The sequence below is a fragment of the Eriocheir sinensis genome, chromosome 19 (assembly GCF_024679095.1).
Source record: "Eriocheir sinensis breed Jianghai 21 chromosome 19, ASM2467909v1, whole genome shotgun sequence".
Classification (NCBI taxonomy): Eukaryota; Metazoa; Arthropoda; class Malacostraca; order Decapoda; family Varunidae; genus Eriocheir; species Eriocheir sinensis.
Genome location: NC_066527.1, coordinates 10,316,332 through 10,333,916, shown reverse-complemented (window position 1 = coordinate 10,333,916; position 17,585 = coordinate 10,316,332). Strand labels below are relative to the sequence as shown.

The window sequence follows — 17,585 nt, the reverse complement described above, 5'->3', positions numbered from 1 at the left end:
CTCATAATGTGGCCACTGACGCAGGCTTCATAACTATTAAGACATGCATTATTTGGTAGTGGCCTTGTATGTTTTTTTTTTCCTTTTATACTGACAAACACCCTTTATTGAATTAAAGATTATGTATAACAAATTGATACCGATATACGATTGGTTGACTAATGATACGAACAAAATATTTATATATTTTTTTAATTTTCATCAAAACTTAAGAATAAATCTCCCTCATCATCACTGTCACCATCAAAGTTAATAATGACAGGATCGACACTTTCATGACTATTGCCTGCTAAACAATAATTGTCCTCGAAAGTTCGTGATCGACGAACTGCACCTTCCCATTCCTCTTCAGTGATAGAGAGCCTGGCTTCCTCCATCCTGGTCTGCAGGTCAGCTCGCGTGAAGCGTTGCAGTGAGGAGCGCACGTGACGTTTCATGAACCCCCACACCTGCTCAATTGCACTGAGCTCAGGATGAGCAGGTGGCAGACGGACGATCTCGTGGCCCCATGCGCGGATGATGTTATCCACCTTATACTGAGGGTCTGGCCTGTTTTGACGGCTGATACTTAGGAGCTCAGGCCTTGTTGCCTGCTGCGGGAAAGGTATTTCGCGGTTCTCCAACCATTCAATGAGATCGGATTTCCTCGTGGCAGTGGTGGGACAGCGGCGCTCTTCAGTCAGTTGGCTGTGGCATGGAGCATTGTCCATCACCAATACTGCTGGTTCCTCCAGGACCGGCAGGAGTTGTGATGTAAGCCACCGGATGAACAGCTCGCTATTCATTTCGCCGTGGTAGTCGCCGGTGGTATTCTTGGCAGGAAAAGAGAGGAAGGAGCCCTCAATGAAAACACTGGCTGTGCCAGCTGCGACTACCACAAAACGTTCCACGTCTCCTGGAGGCACCTGACGGCTGTAGGTGGCACTGGTGACAGGCTGCGTGCTACCCACCCATTCCATGTTGTGGCTCATCCTGGTGGTGAACCAGGTCTCGTCCACGTACACCACCATCCTGTTTTCTTCCTGATGTCTTTTTAGATTCCGCAAGGCGCGTATTCTGCGGCACACGATGTCCATGGATTCCTTATCGACATAGAATTTCCGTTGAGAGGCTCTATACCGGAATCCCATTACATGGAGTAATAGCCACAACGACGTCTTGGTGGTACTTTCAGGGATGATGCTGGCTGCCGTCAGGTTATCTGTCAGGGAAACGAGAGTGAATGACTGCTTAGCAGCAAACTGTGCATGAATGTGGCGGCGAATGCCTCCGATCGTGAAGCTGTCGATGACGGGCTGGGCTGGGGATGCTGGTGATCTGTCAGACCGTGACGTGGTGCTGCGATGGACAATAGACTGCACCGTACTCACTCGCATCCCTACGGCCACAACAACACGGTGGTAAAGCCTGTGGAGAGGAAGGGCAATGTAGATATATGGTTGATGTAAAGTTTCATAAAATTTACCTTCCATGGATTAAAGATAGGAGTTTCGGCTTGAGTAAGGCCGTAATTCTAATGACGGGGCGGTACAAAGTTTCATTTATTATAGATTACACATCAAATAAGCATAAACACTTGCCTATTCAAAGCAATTTTCATGCGATTGGTGGCTTTCTCCTTGTTAAAAAGTTGAAAATTCGCGTGACAAACGCATTCTTACAGCCATCCCGACAGTGCTGAACCTTAGATACCATACTTTGTTCAGTTTCTTGATAGAAGTACACGACTGATGCCGTGAGTCCAAGTTATGTGACGAAGAAATACAGGAGAAAAACAACGAATACAACCGAACAATCGTTCTACCATCAATTATGGTGGTTAACCTTTACTCCCATCCTACTATCACATGTCGCTATATTCAGGTATGTGTCACTATAATAAAAAAGTCCCACAACCACATCATTCATGCCTTAATTGCACTTTCAAAAATACTTATATTTTGCCTTAATTGCACTTTCAAAAATACTAATATTTTTTCCATGGAGAGAGAGAGAGAGAGAGAGAGAGAGAGAGAGAGAGAGAGAGAGAGAGAGAGAGAGAGATGAGGCAGGGGACGAAGTGGAGAAAGGGAAGAGGGACAGGGTGGGCGGAGCTTCTGATACATCATAGTACTACGTCACTACCTGTGTTCGTTTCTTTGAGTGGCAAGTCCGACTTTCCCCTCTTGCTACAGGGATAAGTGCCTTTATTATCTACTTTTGGTGATTCACGATACCCATAAAAATTAGGGAAGTGTGCGAAATACACTGTAACAAAATCTTGTACTGATACGAGTGTTGGTTACAAAATTATTCCCAAAAAAACGGAAACTCACAGCCTCTGCAATCCACAGTAGATTCATTGTGGGCACGCCACGCCGCCTTAATACAAAACACGCCACGACTCAAAAACCTCCGCCCCTAAACTTGCACCAACAAAAGCACACAAACAAATCCATGTGGCCGTCTCTGTGGTTCCTCCGTCCTTACAGATCTCATGTCAATACGGCGCGAGCGCGGCCAACCCACCAATCTAGACTCCGCCCACATAAGCACGTGGATAAACGAACAACAAACACACACACGCTTGCACACTCCAGGTTAACCATGGCAGATGTTTCTGTCAATCAGAAACGATTACACCATTTCCTTGAGTGTGTATGAAATTATTTGGTGAGTGATTCACACAAATCAAACATTCTTAATGGAGAGAAGAGCAGTGTTCAAGACGATGCGTGTGTGTGTGTGTGTGTGTTTGTTGTTAGTCGATCCACGTGGGCGGAGTCTACACTGGTGGGTTGGCCGCGCACGCGCCGTATTGACCTGAAAACTGTAGGGACGGAGGAACCACAGGGACGCCACACCCACTCGTGTAACACTAGCATATCACCTTAAAATAATATCCAATTGTTGCTAATGATAATAACCTGTTACCAGTGAGGATTGTTGCCTAGCATCGGTCAGAGGGAAGTAAGAGGGAGTAGGTAGGGAGACACCTACCGAAACGGGCGCAAGCCACTCCCGGTGAGGTATATAAGGGAAGCAAGGAGGGTGCTGCAAGAGCTCCAAAGACCCTTCCTGTGTCCTCACTTTCCGTTTCCCTGTTGTCTCATCTACACCAGAAAGTAGTTCAGCATGCTCTCTAAAGACAAATAATCTTATTTTTCACACCACACTACATACACATAACACACACACCACTTCCCCAATTTTTTTCTAAATTCAAAATGGCTGATCAAATTTCAGCCTCAGAGTCCCCGTCTGGGGGGGAGGGGGGACCACAAATACCCCCAGAGCGGACTCCACTTTCGGCCTTCGACCCAAGGGGTCTTCTCTCTAATTCATTATGTGGAACACCATCTCTCCTCCTTTAAACTTCACCTTCTCTTCCTCACCGAAACACAGGTTTCCGAGGCTACTGACAGCAATATCTACTCTGTTCCCTTCTACTATCTCTATCCTTAATTGTAATCCAAAGCTGGATGTTGCGTCTACGTGCGCAACGACATCAGTTGTTCTCGTGCCCACGACCTTGACTCTTCAGAGTTTTCCACCATCTGGCTAAGACTTCATTGTCATTCTATTACTAAATACATCTGTGCTGTTTATCTCTCACCTAACTCTACTAACTATGTAAAATTCTTCAACTACTTGAACTCTAAAGTGGAACACATCCACTCTCCCTTCGCTTAAATCTCCATCTTAGGAGATTTAAGTGTTCACCACCAGCTTTGGCTTTCATCCTCTTTCACTGACCAGCCTGGTGAACAAGCCAACAACTTTGCTATCCTCATTGATCTAGATAAGTTGGTCCAGCACCCTACACGTATTGCCGACCGTCTTGGAGACAGGCCCAACATCCTATACCTCTTCCTAACCTCAAACCCTTCTGCTTACTCTGTCAAGCTGTTCTCTCCGTTGGGCTCCTCAGATCACAACCTTATTTCTATATCCTGTCCTATCGTTCCTGTACAGCCTCTGGATCCACCGAAGAGGCGATGCTTCTGGCATTTTCTTCCGCTCGGTGGGACGACCTGAGGATGTACTTTTCCGATTTCCCGTGGAATGATTACTGCTTCCAGGAGAGAGACACCTCTGTCTGTGCCCAGCGCATCACAGATGTGATTTTCTCTGGAATGGAGCCACATATTCCACGTATTTTCTCTGCTCCTCATGCTAAGAAGCCTTGGTTTAATCTTGTTCTCGTGCTATCAAAGATAGAGAGGCAGCTCACAAAATGTACCAGAGCCTTCGCACTCCTGCTAACCATGATCTCTACATTTCTGCCCGGAATCGTGCCAAATCTATTCTTCGACTTACCAAAAGCTCTGTCATTCATAGTAATGTCAAAACATTGCTTTCTCTAATTCTTCTAGAGACTTCTGGTACCTGGAAAAAAATATCTACTTCAGTTTCACTTCTTTATCTTTCCCTTCACTGCTTAACCCTGACGGCAGCACTTTCATCTCATCTTTCTTTAAGGCTGAACTCTTCTCTCAAACTTTCCGTAAAAACTCCACTCTAGACGATTCTGAGCACATTCCTCCTGCTCATCCTTCCTCTAACTCCTTGAAGCATGTTTAAATTTTTAAGAATGATGTTTTCTATGCCCTCGCTGGCCTCAACTCTCAGAAGGCTTAGGGACCTGATGGAGTGCCTCCTATTGTCCTTAAAAACTGTCCTTCCGTGCTGACACCCTGCCTGGTCAAACTAATTCGCCTCTGCCTCTTAACATCTACCTTTCCTTCTTGCTGGAAGTATGCCTTCATACAGCCTGTACCTAAGAAGGGTGACCGTTCCAATCCCTCAAACTACCGCCCTATATCTTTACTTTCCTGTCTTTCTCAAACTTTTGAACAATCCTTAACCAGAAGATTCAAAAGGACCTTTCTACTTCTGATCTTCTATCTGATCGCCAGTATGGGTTCCGCAAGGGGGTTCTACTGCCGATCTTCTTGCTCTTAACTGACTTCTGGTCATCCTCTCTTAGCCGTTTCGGTGAAACTTTCTCAGTTGAGTTAGATATCTCAAAAGCTTTCGATAGAGTCTGGCACAACTCTTTGCTTTCTAAACTACCCTCCTACGGATTATATCCTTTTCTCTGTACCTTTATATCCAGTTTAGTTTCTGACCATTTTATCTCTGCGGTGGTAGACGGTCACTGTTCTTCCCCTAAACCTATCAACATTGGTGTCCCACAGGGCTCTGTCCTATCACCCACTCTTCCTGTTATTCATCAATGATCTTTCCATAACAAACTGTCCTATCCACTCATACGCTGACGACTCCACTCTGCATTAATCAACTTCTTTCAACAGAAGACCCTCTCAACAGGGTTTGCAAGACTCCAGACATGAGGATGCAGAACGCTTAATCTCAGACCTTGCTATCGTTTCCGATTGGGGTAAAAGGAACCTTGTGTTCTTCAATGCCTCAAAAACCCATTTTCTCCATCTATCAACTCGACACAATCTTCCAAACACCTATCCCCTATTCCTTGACAACACTCAGCTGTCATCTTCTTCAACACTAAACATCCTCGGTCTATCCTTAGCTCAAAATCTCAACTGGAAACCACATCTCCTCTCTTACTAAATCAGCTACCTCGAGGTTGGGCGTTCTGTATGGTCTCCGCCAGTTCATCTCTCCCGCACATATGATTTCCGTATATAGAAGCCTTGTCCGCCCTCGAATGGAGTATGCATCTCACGTTTGGGGAGGCTCCACTCACACAGCTCCTTTGGACAGAGTGGAGTCTAAGGCTCTGCGTCTAATCAGCTCCACTCCTCTAACTGACCACCTTCTACCTCTTAAATTCAGCCGCCATGTTGCATCTTTTTCTATCTTCTATTGATATTTTCATGCTGACTGCTCTCCTGAACTTGCTGACTGCATGCCTCCCTCCCTCCTGCGGCCCCGCTGCACACGACTTTCTACTCAAGGTCATCCCTATACTGTCCAAACCCCTTATGCAGGAGTTAACCAGCATCATTCTTTCATCCCTTTCACTGGTAAACTCTGGAACAGCCTTCCTTCTTATGTATTTCCTCCTGCCTATTACTTGACCTCTTTCAAGAAGAGTGTATAAAGACACCTCTCCACCCGAAATTAACCTTACTTTTGGCCACTCTATACTTTTCGCTATATGGGAGCAACAGTTAACGGGCTTTTTTGTCTTGAGCTGATCTTTGTGCTTTAAACAAATAGTAGGCTACGTTATCGTTATGAATTCGCTCTAAGGCTTTTGTTGTAGTTGTTTGGTGATTATAAATGTCTAAAATTATATTTTACCCAGAAATTATGAATGTCTCTTAATTAAACAGACCACTTAAGTTTGCCAAAATTAATAATAATGAAATAAATAACGCTTATATCTTATCCATCTTTTTTTCTATACGTCAGGCCAAAGCAGTGCCAATGATAACTAAAGTGGTCATGTAATGTACGAAAAGCAACATCAGCATTCAACACTCCGGCTAACCCTGAACTCTAAAGCGGCGTCTACACTATTGATGGGCAATCGCGGAATCGGACGGACTGACGAGGGGGTAAGGAGTGTGAGCGTCCACACTATAAGCGACAGGCGTGGCACAACTGGTGAGCAGCTCGCGCCGGTGTTGCCGTTTTTGGTACGAACGTACCAGATTTGGTATTTTTGGTTGTACAAAGTATGACTTCCACTAGATCTGGTACTAAATAGAGATGCTATTTTTGTTCTATACATTGTGGAAATAAAGTGAATAGTGTCGTAAAGTGTTACATTCATGTTATGCCATGTAATTCGTTAGTGTTCAATACCTTCAGCAACCCAAGAGGAATAGATTTACATTTTTATAGGTATGTAGACCAGTAAATAATGTTATATTTACTCAATCTGGTATGTTTTGTGCTCATTTGGTACTTTTTATTGGTGCAGTCTGGTACGCTATGGACGACATGGTGTCGCGCCTGGGGTGCTCACCCTGGGTGCCCACCTTGGAGGAAGAATACATGGAGTGGCCCTCAGCGGGCGCCGCAGGGGGGTAGGGACGGGCGGAGCTTGGCCGGTGAGCAAGTCCACTCATAACATAGGCTTTTTCGCTCCCAGATCGTCGGAGTAAATGAGTTTGTCTGCCTTATTTCTTCCACATATCATATGTTTTTAGTTATTCAACTGCTGCGGTATATGTACTAAGGATGCTTGTACAGGTTTTCATAGAAAAAACAAACCAGCATTTCCTTGACTTTATTCCATAGAAGCTGAGATGAAATGTTCCACACCCGCTTTGATCCCTCACACTTCCTCTGTATAGTATTCATTATATATTGACCATAGCCTCACTTTTAATGTAGAAGGATGTACAGCCTCAGATGTGATCAAAACTCACTACGAGAAAACAGAAGGAAATATTGGGGCAGGAAGGAGAAAGTCTTACCCATGCGCAAATAATAGTCTATATTTAACTCGTCGTCAACCAACCCTGTTACACAATCATGCATGTCATTGTTAAAGGTATATTAACCAGTAAAGGGATAAAATGCAACATACAGGTCAGGCACCAAATACTGAGAGGTGTTGGCTACATGTTTTTAGGGAGAGAAATGGTTGTTGAGTGGTTGAGATGTCTTGATCACAAAAAAAGACTTACAAGAGTGGAATAAATAATAAAAGATAACTCCTGTAAGAGAGAGAGAGAGAGAGAGAGAGAGAGAGAGAGAGAGAGAGAGAGAGAGAGAGAGAGATTGAAAATGAGGGGGAATGATAATGAGAGAGAGGTAATGAGAATGAGAAGTAGAGAGAGAGAATGACAATGAATGAGATTTTTTTTGTTTTTTTACGTCGCGGCCTATTGCGCCGGTAGGCTTCTTCCCGGTGGGGCCTGATGGTCGGCCCAAGGCTTCTTCCCGGTGGGGCCTGATGGTCGGCCCAAGGCTTCTTCCCGGTGGGGCCTGATGGTCGGCCCAAGGCTTCTTCCCGGTGGGGCCTGATGGTCGGCCCAGCCCGTTCTGGCACATGCGAGTGTTTATAGTGGCGCCATATTTCATTGGCTCAGGTTGCCCTCCCGGAGCTCATCTTTAATCCTAGAATCTAGAGTCCGGGTTGATAGGTGGTCTTCTGGACAGCATGTGGGTAGTTTTAAGCCACTCGGCGGCGGCTGAAAAATCCCGGCTTGGTGGCATCGGTCAGGGATTGAACTCGCGTCCTCCTGAACGCGGCGCCGTCACTATGTCGACTCAGCCACCGCCTCCCCAGATAATGAGAATTAGAGAATAGAAATGAGAGAATGAGAATAAGAGAGAGAGAATGACAATGAGAGAGAGATAATGAGAATGATAAAGATAATAAGAATTAGAGAATACAACTGAGAGAATGATAATTAGGTGTGTGGGTGTTGTGCGTCCGGCCAGCCGGGCAATGTTATGGGTGGACTTGAGGGAGGGGGCGGAGCGAAGCCAGGGCCAAGACTGTTTCACTTCTGTGACGTCATGCCCTCTCCTTCCATTCTTCCTCCAAGGTACCCACCCACCAAATGCCTCTCGCTAGCGGCTAGACTCTTGCTCCCGCTCCGCGTAGCCCCGCCCACTTTAGTATATATGGGAGTTGTGGGGAGCCATGCACGGAATTCCGGACGTGGCCACGCACAGTGTGGACGCCGCTTAACGTCCAGTGTATTGAAACTCTAGTGTCAAGTGAACTAACAGTCTATTGACTGCCCGCTCGTTACACCATTAGCCTACCTTACCTTATCATATCAATAGTTTAGTTATCTGTGATTCCTTTAATAACAGAACCCGTCATATTCAACTAATTTTATGAATAGTTTCAATACAACAGTAACCAACCTATCCAACTTTGTGTGTGTGTGTGTGTGTGTGTTATGCACCTGAACGGGTGCCCTGCGCATCATTAATCCAGATCCAGTGTGTGTGTGTTGATGGTTTACGATGACACACTTCCCGCAGCCCCTCAACTACCGACAAATTGTTACATATTTTACCTAAAGCGTTATTTTGATCAAGTGTATTATGTTTTCCCTCTACATGTGTTCATAGTCAACAGTAGCGAAAACAATTAACTGTAGTGAGCCCCAGAAGCTTGCAGGGAATATTCTTGTAAGACACCCACGCCTCCCAACCCAAAATCTTCCCCGCACACAGCTGAATGTCTGAGCCGCAAGGTAGCAATGGAGTGGAGCACATTTACGAACCAAAATTATTTCATGAATATGTATTTAATGTATACAAGGTGATGATGTCTGCTCGAAAAAATATTATTTTGCATTCCTTTTACAATGGTTACTCAATGAATCAATTACATTACTTAACTAGAAACCGTTTACAAGCACCTACTCGTACCCTGCTCAGTATTGTTTGATGTAGCCTACACCTTTTTTTTTAGAAAAATAAAAAAAAATCTTTCGGCAGTAAAAAATAAGAGAAATTTATATATGAATACGTAAATATATTTATACATATGAAAATATTTATTTTTATTTAGAATGGACAATTGTGTGTTTGAAAAGTAATTTTGCGTCAGAATGGAGTAGGCATGAATTTCCTACAGTAATTCTCTCTCTCTCTCTCTCTCTCTCTCTCTCTCTCTCTCTCTCTCTCTCTCTCTCTCTCTCTCTCTCTGCAGATCTACAGCGCCACCAAGGCCCGCTACGAGGTGCCGGTGCCGCTTATTCTCCCCGAGGCTGCCTCCAACGACACGGGCTTCTCGGTGGGAGTGGCTGCCAACGGCGACTCCTTCCACTTCAACGTGACCAGGGCCTCCAACGGGAACGTGGTGTAGGTGACGCTGGTGGTGGTGCCGTTTTGAAGATGGTAGTAGCAGTAGCAGTAGTAGTAATAATAGTAGTAGTAGTAGTAGTAGTAGTGAGGATAATTAATGCTGAATTGGCTTGTTCTCAAATAATCACTGAAAACAAATATTAGCATTGTATTTTCGTGTTTGTTTTTAATTCATCTATATCCACCACATCGCTCAGCTTATCCACAATCTCCACTTACCTAACCACACTCACCTACTGACCTACCCATATACTTCTCTTACCTAGCACACTCCTCTTACCTACCCACACACTTCCCTTACCTAACACTTCACCTACACAGGTTCCGCACAGCGGGACCACTTACCTTCGAGGACCAGTTCATTCAAATTCACACCTGGCTGGCATCATCTTACCTCTATGGCTTCGGCGAGAGCACTCATGTGAACTTCAGGCACACGTTCGAGCCCCGCAGCACCTTCCCCATCTTCGCCAGGGACCAGGTTGTTGGCACGGTGAGTGGAGGAGGACGAGAAGGAAAAAAAGGAAGGTCAGAGATGAGTCAAAGATTACCTATAGCCAAGTAGAAATAAACGGTAAACTATGGAGGTGAAATGGGAAGGGGGGAGTTCAATAAAGGGGGCTAAATGAGGGATGAAAAAAATAGTGGATATGAAGGAGTATAAATATGGAAAACCGGAGATGAAATGGGATGGAAAATAAAGGAGTTAGGTAAAGAGTGATGAAGGAGATGAAGGATTAGGAAGAGGAGGAGGAGGAGAATACAATGAAGAAACGAGAGGAAGAAGAGAAAGAGGAAGAGCGGTTGATGAAAAATAGGAAGTTGGCGAGATGATAATGATGATGATGATGGTGATGATGATGATGATGATGAGGAGGAGGAGGAGGAAGAAGAGAAGAAACGAAAGAAGGATTATGGAAACGAGAGCAATGTTTTTTTTGTTTTTTTTACCTTTACTTTATGACGAGTAATAAATCTTTATCTATCTATGTCCACCTATCTATCTGCCTATCTATCTCTCTATCTATATTTGTCCCAGGAGCCGATGAATGAGTATGGTCATCACCCTTACTACATGGTTATGGAGGACGATGAAGGCAACTCCCATTCCGTCCTGCTCTATAACTCCAACGCTATGGGTAAGGGAGCTGTTATAATTATTTTATTATTCCCCTTCTCTTTTTCATCAAATAGATCTCTATCTCTGTGTACTCTGTTCTGCCTCACAAATCTAATGTTATGGGTAAAGAAGTGAGCTTTTATTATCGATCAAACTCCTTTTTTCTCTTTCTCTCTCCCTACCACTCTATCTATCTAGCTATCCTTATCTATCTATACCAATCTATACTATGTTTTGCTTTACAACTTTAGTACTATTGGCAGTGGCGTAGTTAGGCCTGGGCTTTCGGGGCTATAGCCCGAATGTTTTATGGATAGCCCCGGATCTCATTTTTTATTTTTTTTTATTATTTTAAGAATAGCCCCAACCAGGCCAATACAAAATGTTAATTTTTGTTAAGCTGTAAGTAACATCAATTATATTTCATAAATCTCCCACGGAGATCATACGGTTTCTTTTCGTCCGGTTCACGTTCCTATAACGTATTCACGGCCATTCGCCAGTCAACCATCAGTCAGGCAGTGGTGCCAGGCGCCAGCCAAAGTGAGTATCCCGGCCCGCGCACACGTGTGAGCGAGAGAGCTTGTTGATCGGTAGTAGCAAGCAAGACCTGAATCTGAGGCTATGGATATAAGCACTTTTTTCAAATAAAATGGGACAAAGGCAATGAGTTGCAGCCTGCAGGGTAAGAGCAGGCAGAGGAAGTTAATTCCTGTTTTTTTTCTTCTTTTTTTTCTTTTTTTACAGCTACGGAGACAGTTCAAGGACATAATGAAAAAATAAATAAAAAAGGCCCGCTACTTACTGCTCCAGAACTGAGGTTAAAGGAGTTTTCAAAATCAGAGGTCAATTTCGGGAGGAGAGGTGTCCTGATACTCTCCTCTTAAAAGAGTTCAAGTCATAGGCAGGAGGAAATACAGATGAAGGAAGATTGTTTCAGAGTTTACCAGCGTGAGGGATGAAAGAGTGAAGATGCTGGTTAACTCTTGCATAAGGGGTTTGGACAGTATAGGGATGAGCATGAGTAGAAAGTCTTGTGCAGCGGGGCCGCAGGAGGAGGGGAGGTATGCAGTTAGCAAGGTCAGAAGAGCAGTCAGCATGAAGATATCGATAGAAGATAGAGAGGCAACATGGCGGCGGAATTTGAGAGGTAGAAGACTATCAGTATGAGGAGGAGAGCTGATGAGACGAAGAACCTTTGATTCCACTCTGTCAAGGAGAGCTGTGTGAGTGGACCTCCCCCCCCAACACATGAGATGCATACTCCATACTGCTGTTGCTGTAACTGCAGATAAGTCAGGATGGGAAACTGCCGCTGCCTTTACATTGTCTGTTAGCTCAGGTTGTTGAAGCAGAGGGCTCTTTAGCCAGCTAGCAAGTATCCATGGTCTAGCGTTTTTGTCACACAAGGCATACTAACTCCTTAAAATAATATGGTAGTTATGTATACTGTAATGATGGTAAATGTGCACACTGCACCGAATTCCTCCAGCAATCAGCAGCTCGAAGTGGAACGAGGGACCGTAATTTTTTTCCGATTTCCAAAGGATCCAGTTATTATTTAACGAATTTGAAGAGGTTATTTATTGATATTTTGCTGTAGGCAAAGACATGTGGTCATTATATAGTTACGTGATAATTACGCGAGATCGAACTTCGTTGACATAAAAATAAGTTAAAAGCATAACAGTAAAAGAAGCTTCAAGTACGTCTTTAACCCTGTATGAAATAAACTTGCAGCCTGCAGGAAGTGATGACATGGCAGCAATAAAAACCAGCATCTAAATTTATAAAATGTAGTAGTAGAGTAGTAGGATGCATAAGATGAAACCTGACAGGCCACATTATTTACTATCGTAATATTATGACCTAGGCTATGACAACGGGATAACTAATACGTCTATTATAAGGCTAAAGGCTGAAAGTAGCTTTCTTCCTTTTTTAGGTGAGTAGAGCAAAAAAATAAATCGATTGTTCCGTTGTCGCTGGAGTGTGAAGTTATTATTTCTTCATACTTAAGTTGTGGCTACCATTAATATTAATATTATTTACAAAATGAATTGCTTAATCTCCCTATTGAAAAAAGAGGCGTAGTATAAAGAATATGTTGGCAGTTTAATTTCCAGACACGGGCAAAAAACGAGAGTTAAGTGTAAAAGTGTTGAGTTGTAGCTTTCAATCTCCTTGGTAACATAATAAATTTAATAAAAAACTAGATGTATTTGTGAAAAATGGTAGTTTCTAATTGCTAATTACTTAATGCTCACTTACTCAGATGTTCCTTATTTTACTATAGTACATTGTAAAAACGGCTAATTGCTTTTCATCAGTTTTTAGTGCCTTGTTCTTTGCAGTAAACGTATCTGAAAGAATGAATTTTAATTTGAAGTTGTCTGTACAGTACATTTATATGTATGATACATCAATCAGTCTTAAGCGCTTAAATGTGCTTATGCTTTACCATAATTTGATAATGACCTTGAAAGTTTTATTATGACACAGTTGCCATATTTTCAGAGTTAATTACTGCTTTTTTTTTTTTTTTTTTTTTTTGCAGCCTATTGCGCCGGTAGGCTTCTTCCCGGTGGATCCTGATGGTCGGTCCAAGGCATACTGTAACACATAAATTGACCCTAATTTATGTCAGAGAGGCCTCAGAATTAATCTAAAAACTCCGCGCTTCTCTCGCCTCCGACCACCCATGATTTTGAGCTGGTTTAAGCCCACAGTGTTTCAAGGTCCTAAATACGCCCCTGATTATTGGTAAAGGAAAGAGCTTTTATTGTTGATCAAACTTTTCTTCCCTAGGGATGAAGGCACCTTACCTCCCCTTCCGGTGAGGAATATATGGGAAGCGAGGAAGGTGCTAAAGCCCTCCAAAGACCCTTCCCATGTCCTCACTTTCTATTTCCCTATTGTCTCATCAACACCAGAGATTAGTTCAGCATGCTCTCTAAAGACAGATATTCTCTCTTTCCACACCACACTACATTCACTCAACATACACACCATTTCCCCAAATTTTACAGATTCAAAATGGATAAACTAAGCAAAGCCTCGGTGTCCCTGCCTGAGGGGGGGAACACAAATTCCCACAGGGAGGACTCCCCTTGTGGCTGCCGACTTGAGAGGTGTCTTGATAACTTCTCAGATCTCTTTCTTATCAATTTATGCAACATTCGCGGTCTTCACTACAATTTCCATTCTGTGGAGCACCATTTCTCTTCCTTTAAACCTCACCTTCTCTTCCTCACCGAAACACAGGTTTCTAAGGCTACTGACAGCAATCTCTACTCTGTTCCCTCCTACTATCTCTATCCTAAATTTCAGTCCAAAGCTGGATGTTGCGCTTACGTGCGCAACGACATCACTTGTTCTCGTGCCCAAGACCTTGACTCCTCTGAATTTTCCACCATCTGGCTAAGACTTCATTGTCATTCTATTACTAAATACATATGTGCTGTTTATCTCTCACCTAACTCTACTAACTATGTAAAATTCTTTGACTATTTGAACTCTAAATTGGAGATTATCTTGACCCACTCTCCCTTCGCTGAAAATTTTATCATGGGAGATTTCAATGTTCACCACCAGCTTTGACATTCATCTTCTTTCACTGACCAGCCTGGTGAACAAGCCTACAACTGTGCTATCCTCAATGATCTAGAGCAGTTGGTTCAGCACCCTACACGTCTTCCCAACCGTCTTTTTTTATTTTTATTTTTTTACGTCGCGGCCTATTGCGCCGATAGGCTTCTTCCCTGTGGGGCCTGATGGTCGGCCCAGCCCGTTCTGGCGCAGGCGAGTGTTTATAGAGGCGCCATGTTGCACTGGCTCATGCTGCCCTCCCGGAGCTCATCTGTAATCCTATAATCTAGAGTCCGGGTTGATAGGTGGTCTTCTGGACAGCATGTGGGTAGTTTTAAGCCACTCGGCGGCGGCTGAAAAATCCCAGCTCGGTGGCACCGGGCGGGGATTGAACTCGCGTCCTCCTGAACGCGGCGCCGTCACTGTGCCCTCAATTTATCCAACCTTACCCCTAACCTTTCTGCTTACTCTGTCAAACTGTTCTTTCCGTTGGGCTCCTCCGATCACAATCTAATTTCTGTATCCTGCTGTCCTATCGCTCCTGTACATCCTCTGGACCCACCGAAGGGGCGATGCTTCTGGAATTTGGTTCCGCTCGATGGGACGACCTGAGGATGTACTTTTCCGATTTCCCGCGGAATGATTACTGCTTCCAGGAGAGAGACCCCTCTGTGTGTGCCCAGCGCATCACAGAGGTTATTGTCTCTGGAATGGAGACCCATATTCCAAGTACTTTCTCTACTCCTCATGCTAAAAAGCCGTGGTTTTGTCACGCTTGTTCTCGTGCTTTCAAAAATAGAGAGGCAGCTCACAAAAGGGACCAGAGCCTTCGAACCCCTGCTAACCATGATCTTTATATTTCCGCCCGGAATCGTCCCAAATTTATTTTTCGACTTACCAAAAGCTCTTCCATCCATAGTAAATGTTAAAACCTTGTTTTTTTTTCTAATTCTTCCAGAGACTTCTGGCACCTAGCAAAAAATATCTCCTCCAATTTTACTTTTTCATCTTTCCCTCCTCTCCTTAACCCTGACGGCAACACCGCCGTCTCATCTATCTCTAAGGCTGAACTGTTCTCTTAAACTCCACTCTGGACGATCTTGGGCATATTCCTCTCACTCATCACCCCTCTGACTCCTTTATGCCTGTTATTTAGATTCTTAAGAATCATGTTTTCTATGCTCTCTCCGGCCTCAACTCTCAGAAGGCTTATGGACCTGATGGAGTGCCTCCTATTGTCCATAAAAACTGTGCTTCCGTTCTAACACCCTGCCTGGTCAACCTTTTTCACCTCTGCCTGTCAACATCTACCTTTCCTTCCTGCTGGAAGCACGCATTCATACAGCCATTACCTAAGAAGGGTGACCGTTCCAATCCCACAAACTTCCGCACTATAGCTTTACTTTCCTGTATATCTAAAACTTTTGAATCAATCCTTAACAGGAAGATTCAAAAGCACCTTTCCACTTCTGACCTTATATCTGATCGCCAGTATGGGCTCCCCAAGGGGCGTTCTACTGGCGATCTTCTTGCTCTTTTAACTGACGCCTGGTCATACTGTCTTAGCGGTTTCGGTGAAACTTTCTCAGTTGCGCTAGACATAAGAACATAAGAACGCAGGAGTCTACAAGAGGCCGGTAGGCCTGTACAAGGCAGCTCCTTTGACCCTAAGCTCCCGTGTATCTAACCCCACCTAATATCGCTGTCCATGAATTTATCTAGTCTATTTTTGAATGTGACAATTGTATTGGCGCTCACCACATGACTGCTAAGCCTATTCCACTCATCCACCACCCTGTTAGTAAACCAATTTTTGCCTATGTCCCTGTTGAATCTGAATTTATCCAGTTTAAACCCATTACTTCGTGTCCTACCCGGTTCTCTTACCAACAAAACCTTATGAATGTCTCCCTTATTAAAGCCCTTCATCCATTTATAAACCTCAATCATGTCTCCACGCACCCTTCGCCTTTCTAGAGAATGCAAGTTTAACTGTTTGAGTCTTCCCTCGTATGGCAAGTTTCTCAACCCCTGAATCATCTTAGTCATCCTCCTCTGCACCGATTCTAACATTTTGATATCCATTCTATAGTAAGGTGACCAGAACTGAACCGCATAGTCAAGATGAGGTCTAACTAATGCTAAATAGTTTGAGGAAGACTTCGGGGCTTCTGTTGCTTACGCTCCTTGAAATAAATCCCAGTACCCTATTAGCTCGATTTCTAGCTTGAATGCATTGTGCCCTTGGACGGAGATCAGAGCTCACTAAGACCCCTAAATCCCTCTCGCACCCAGACCTACTTATGAGAGTGTAATTTAAGCAATAGTTATGTGAGGGGTTGTTCCTACCTACACTCAGAATACTGCACTTCCCTACATTGAACTCCATCTGCCATTTATCCGCCCAGTCATACAATCTGTTGAGTTCACCTTGGAGAATACTAGCGTCCTGATCCGACTCAATTACTCTACCGATCTTGGTATCATCTGCAAATTTACTAACATCACTACTAATTCCTGTGTCTAAGTCATTGATATAAATAATAAACAAAAGTGGACCTAATACCGAACCTTGTGGGACCCCACTCGTAACACATCCCCAGTCAGATCTTTTACCATTGATTTGCACTCTTTGCTTCCTATTGCTAAGCCACGCCTTGACCCAGTTCAAAACTTTACCCTCTACTCCGTGAGCCTGTAATTTAAGCAACAGTCGTTGGTGAGGAACTTTGTCAAACGCTTTACTAAAATCAAGATAGATTACATCATAATTTTCATCTCTGTCAACCGCCTCAAATACTTTATTGTAGAAGGACAAGAGATTGGTGAGGCATGACCTACCTTTTGTGAACCCATGCTGCGAGTCGTGAATTAAGCTATGTTTCTCTAAATGCTCCCGAATGTTCCTAGCTATTATGGACTCCAGCATCTTCCCTATAACCGATGTTAAGCTAATTGGGCGATAGTTTGAAGCAACTAACCTGTCCCCCTTTTTAAAAATCGGCGTCACATTAGCTACTTTCAATAGGCTCGGCACATAGCCAGTATTTACTGACATCTTAAAGATGTCGGTTAGCGGGTCACTAGTACATCACCTAATTCCTTTAATACCCTCGGAAATATC

The 17,585-nt window shown here is 43.8% G+C and overlaps 1 protein-coding gene across 1 annotated transcript in view; it reads left to right on the top strand.

Annotated features, from left to right (window-relative positions):
- The window catches only part of LOC127000674 (sucrase-isomaltase, intestinal-like), a 45,785-nt gene extending 34,762 nt beyond the window's left edge, over positions 1–11,023 (top strand). Inside the window, exons 5-7 of the mRNA XM_050864654.1 lie at positions 9,599–9,750; positions 10,075–10,246; positions 10,793–11,023. Coding sequence (XP_050720611.1) covers positions 9,599–9,750; positions 10,075–10,246; positions 10,793–11,008 — 540 coding nt within the window. The 3' untranslated portion in view covers positions 11,009–11,023. The remainder of the gene's footprint in view (positions 1–9,598; positions 9,751–10,074; positions 10,247–10,792) is intronic.
- The last annotated feature ends 6,562 nt before the right edge of the window (positions 11,024–17,585 follow it).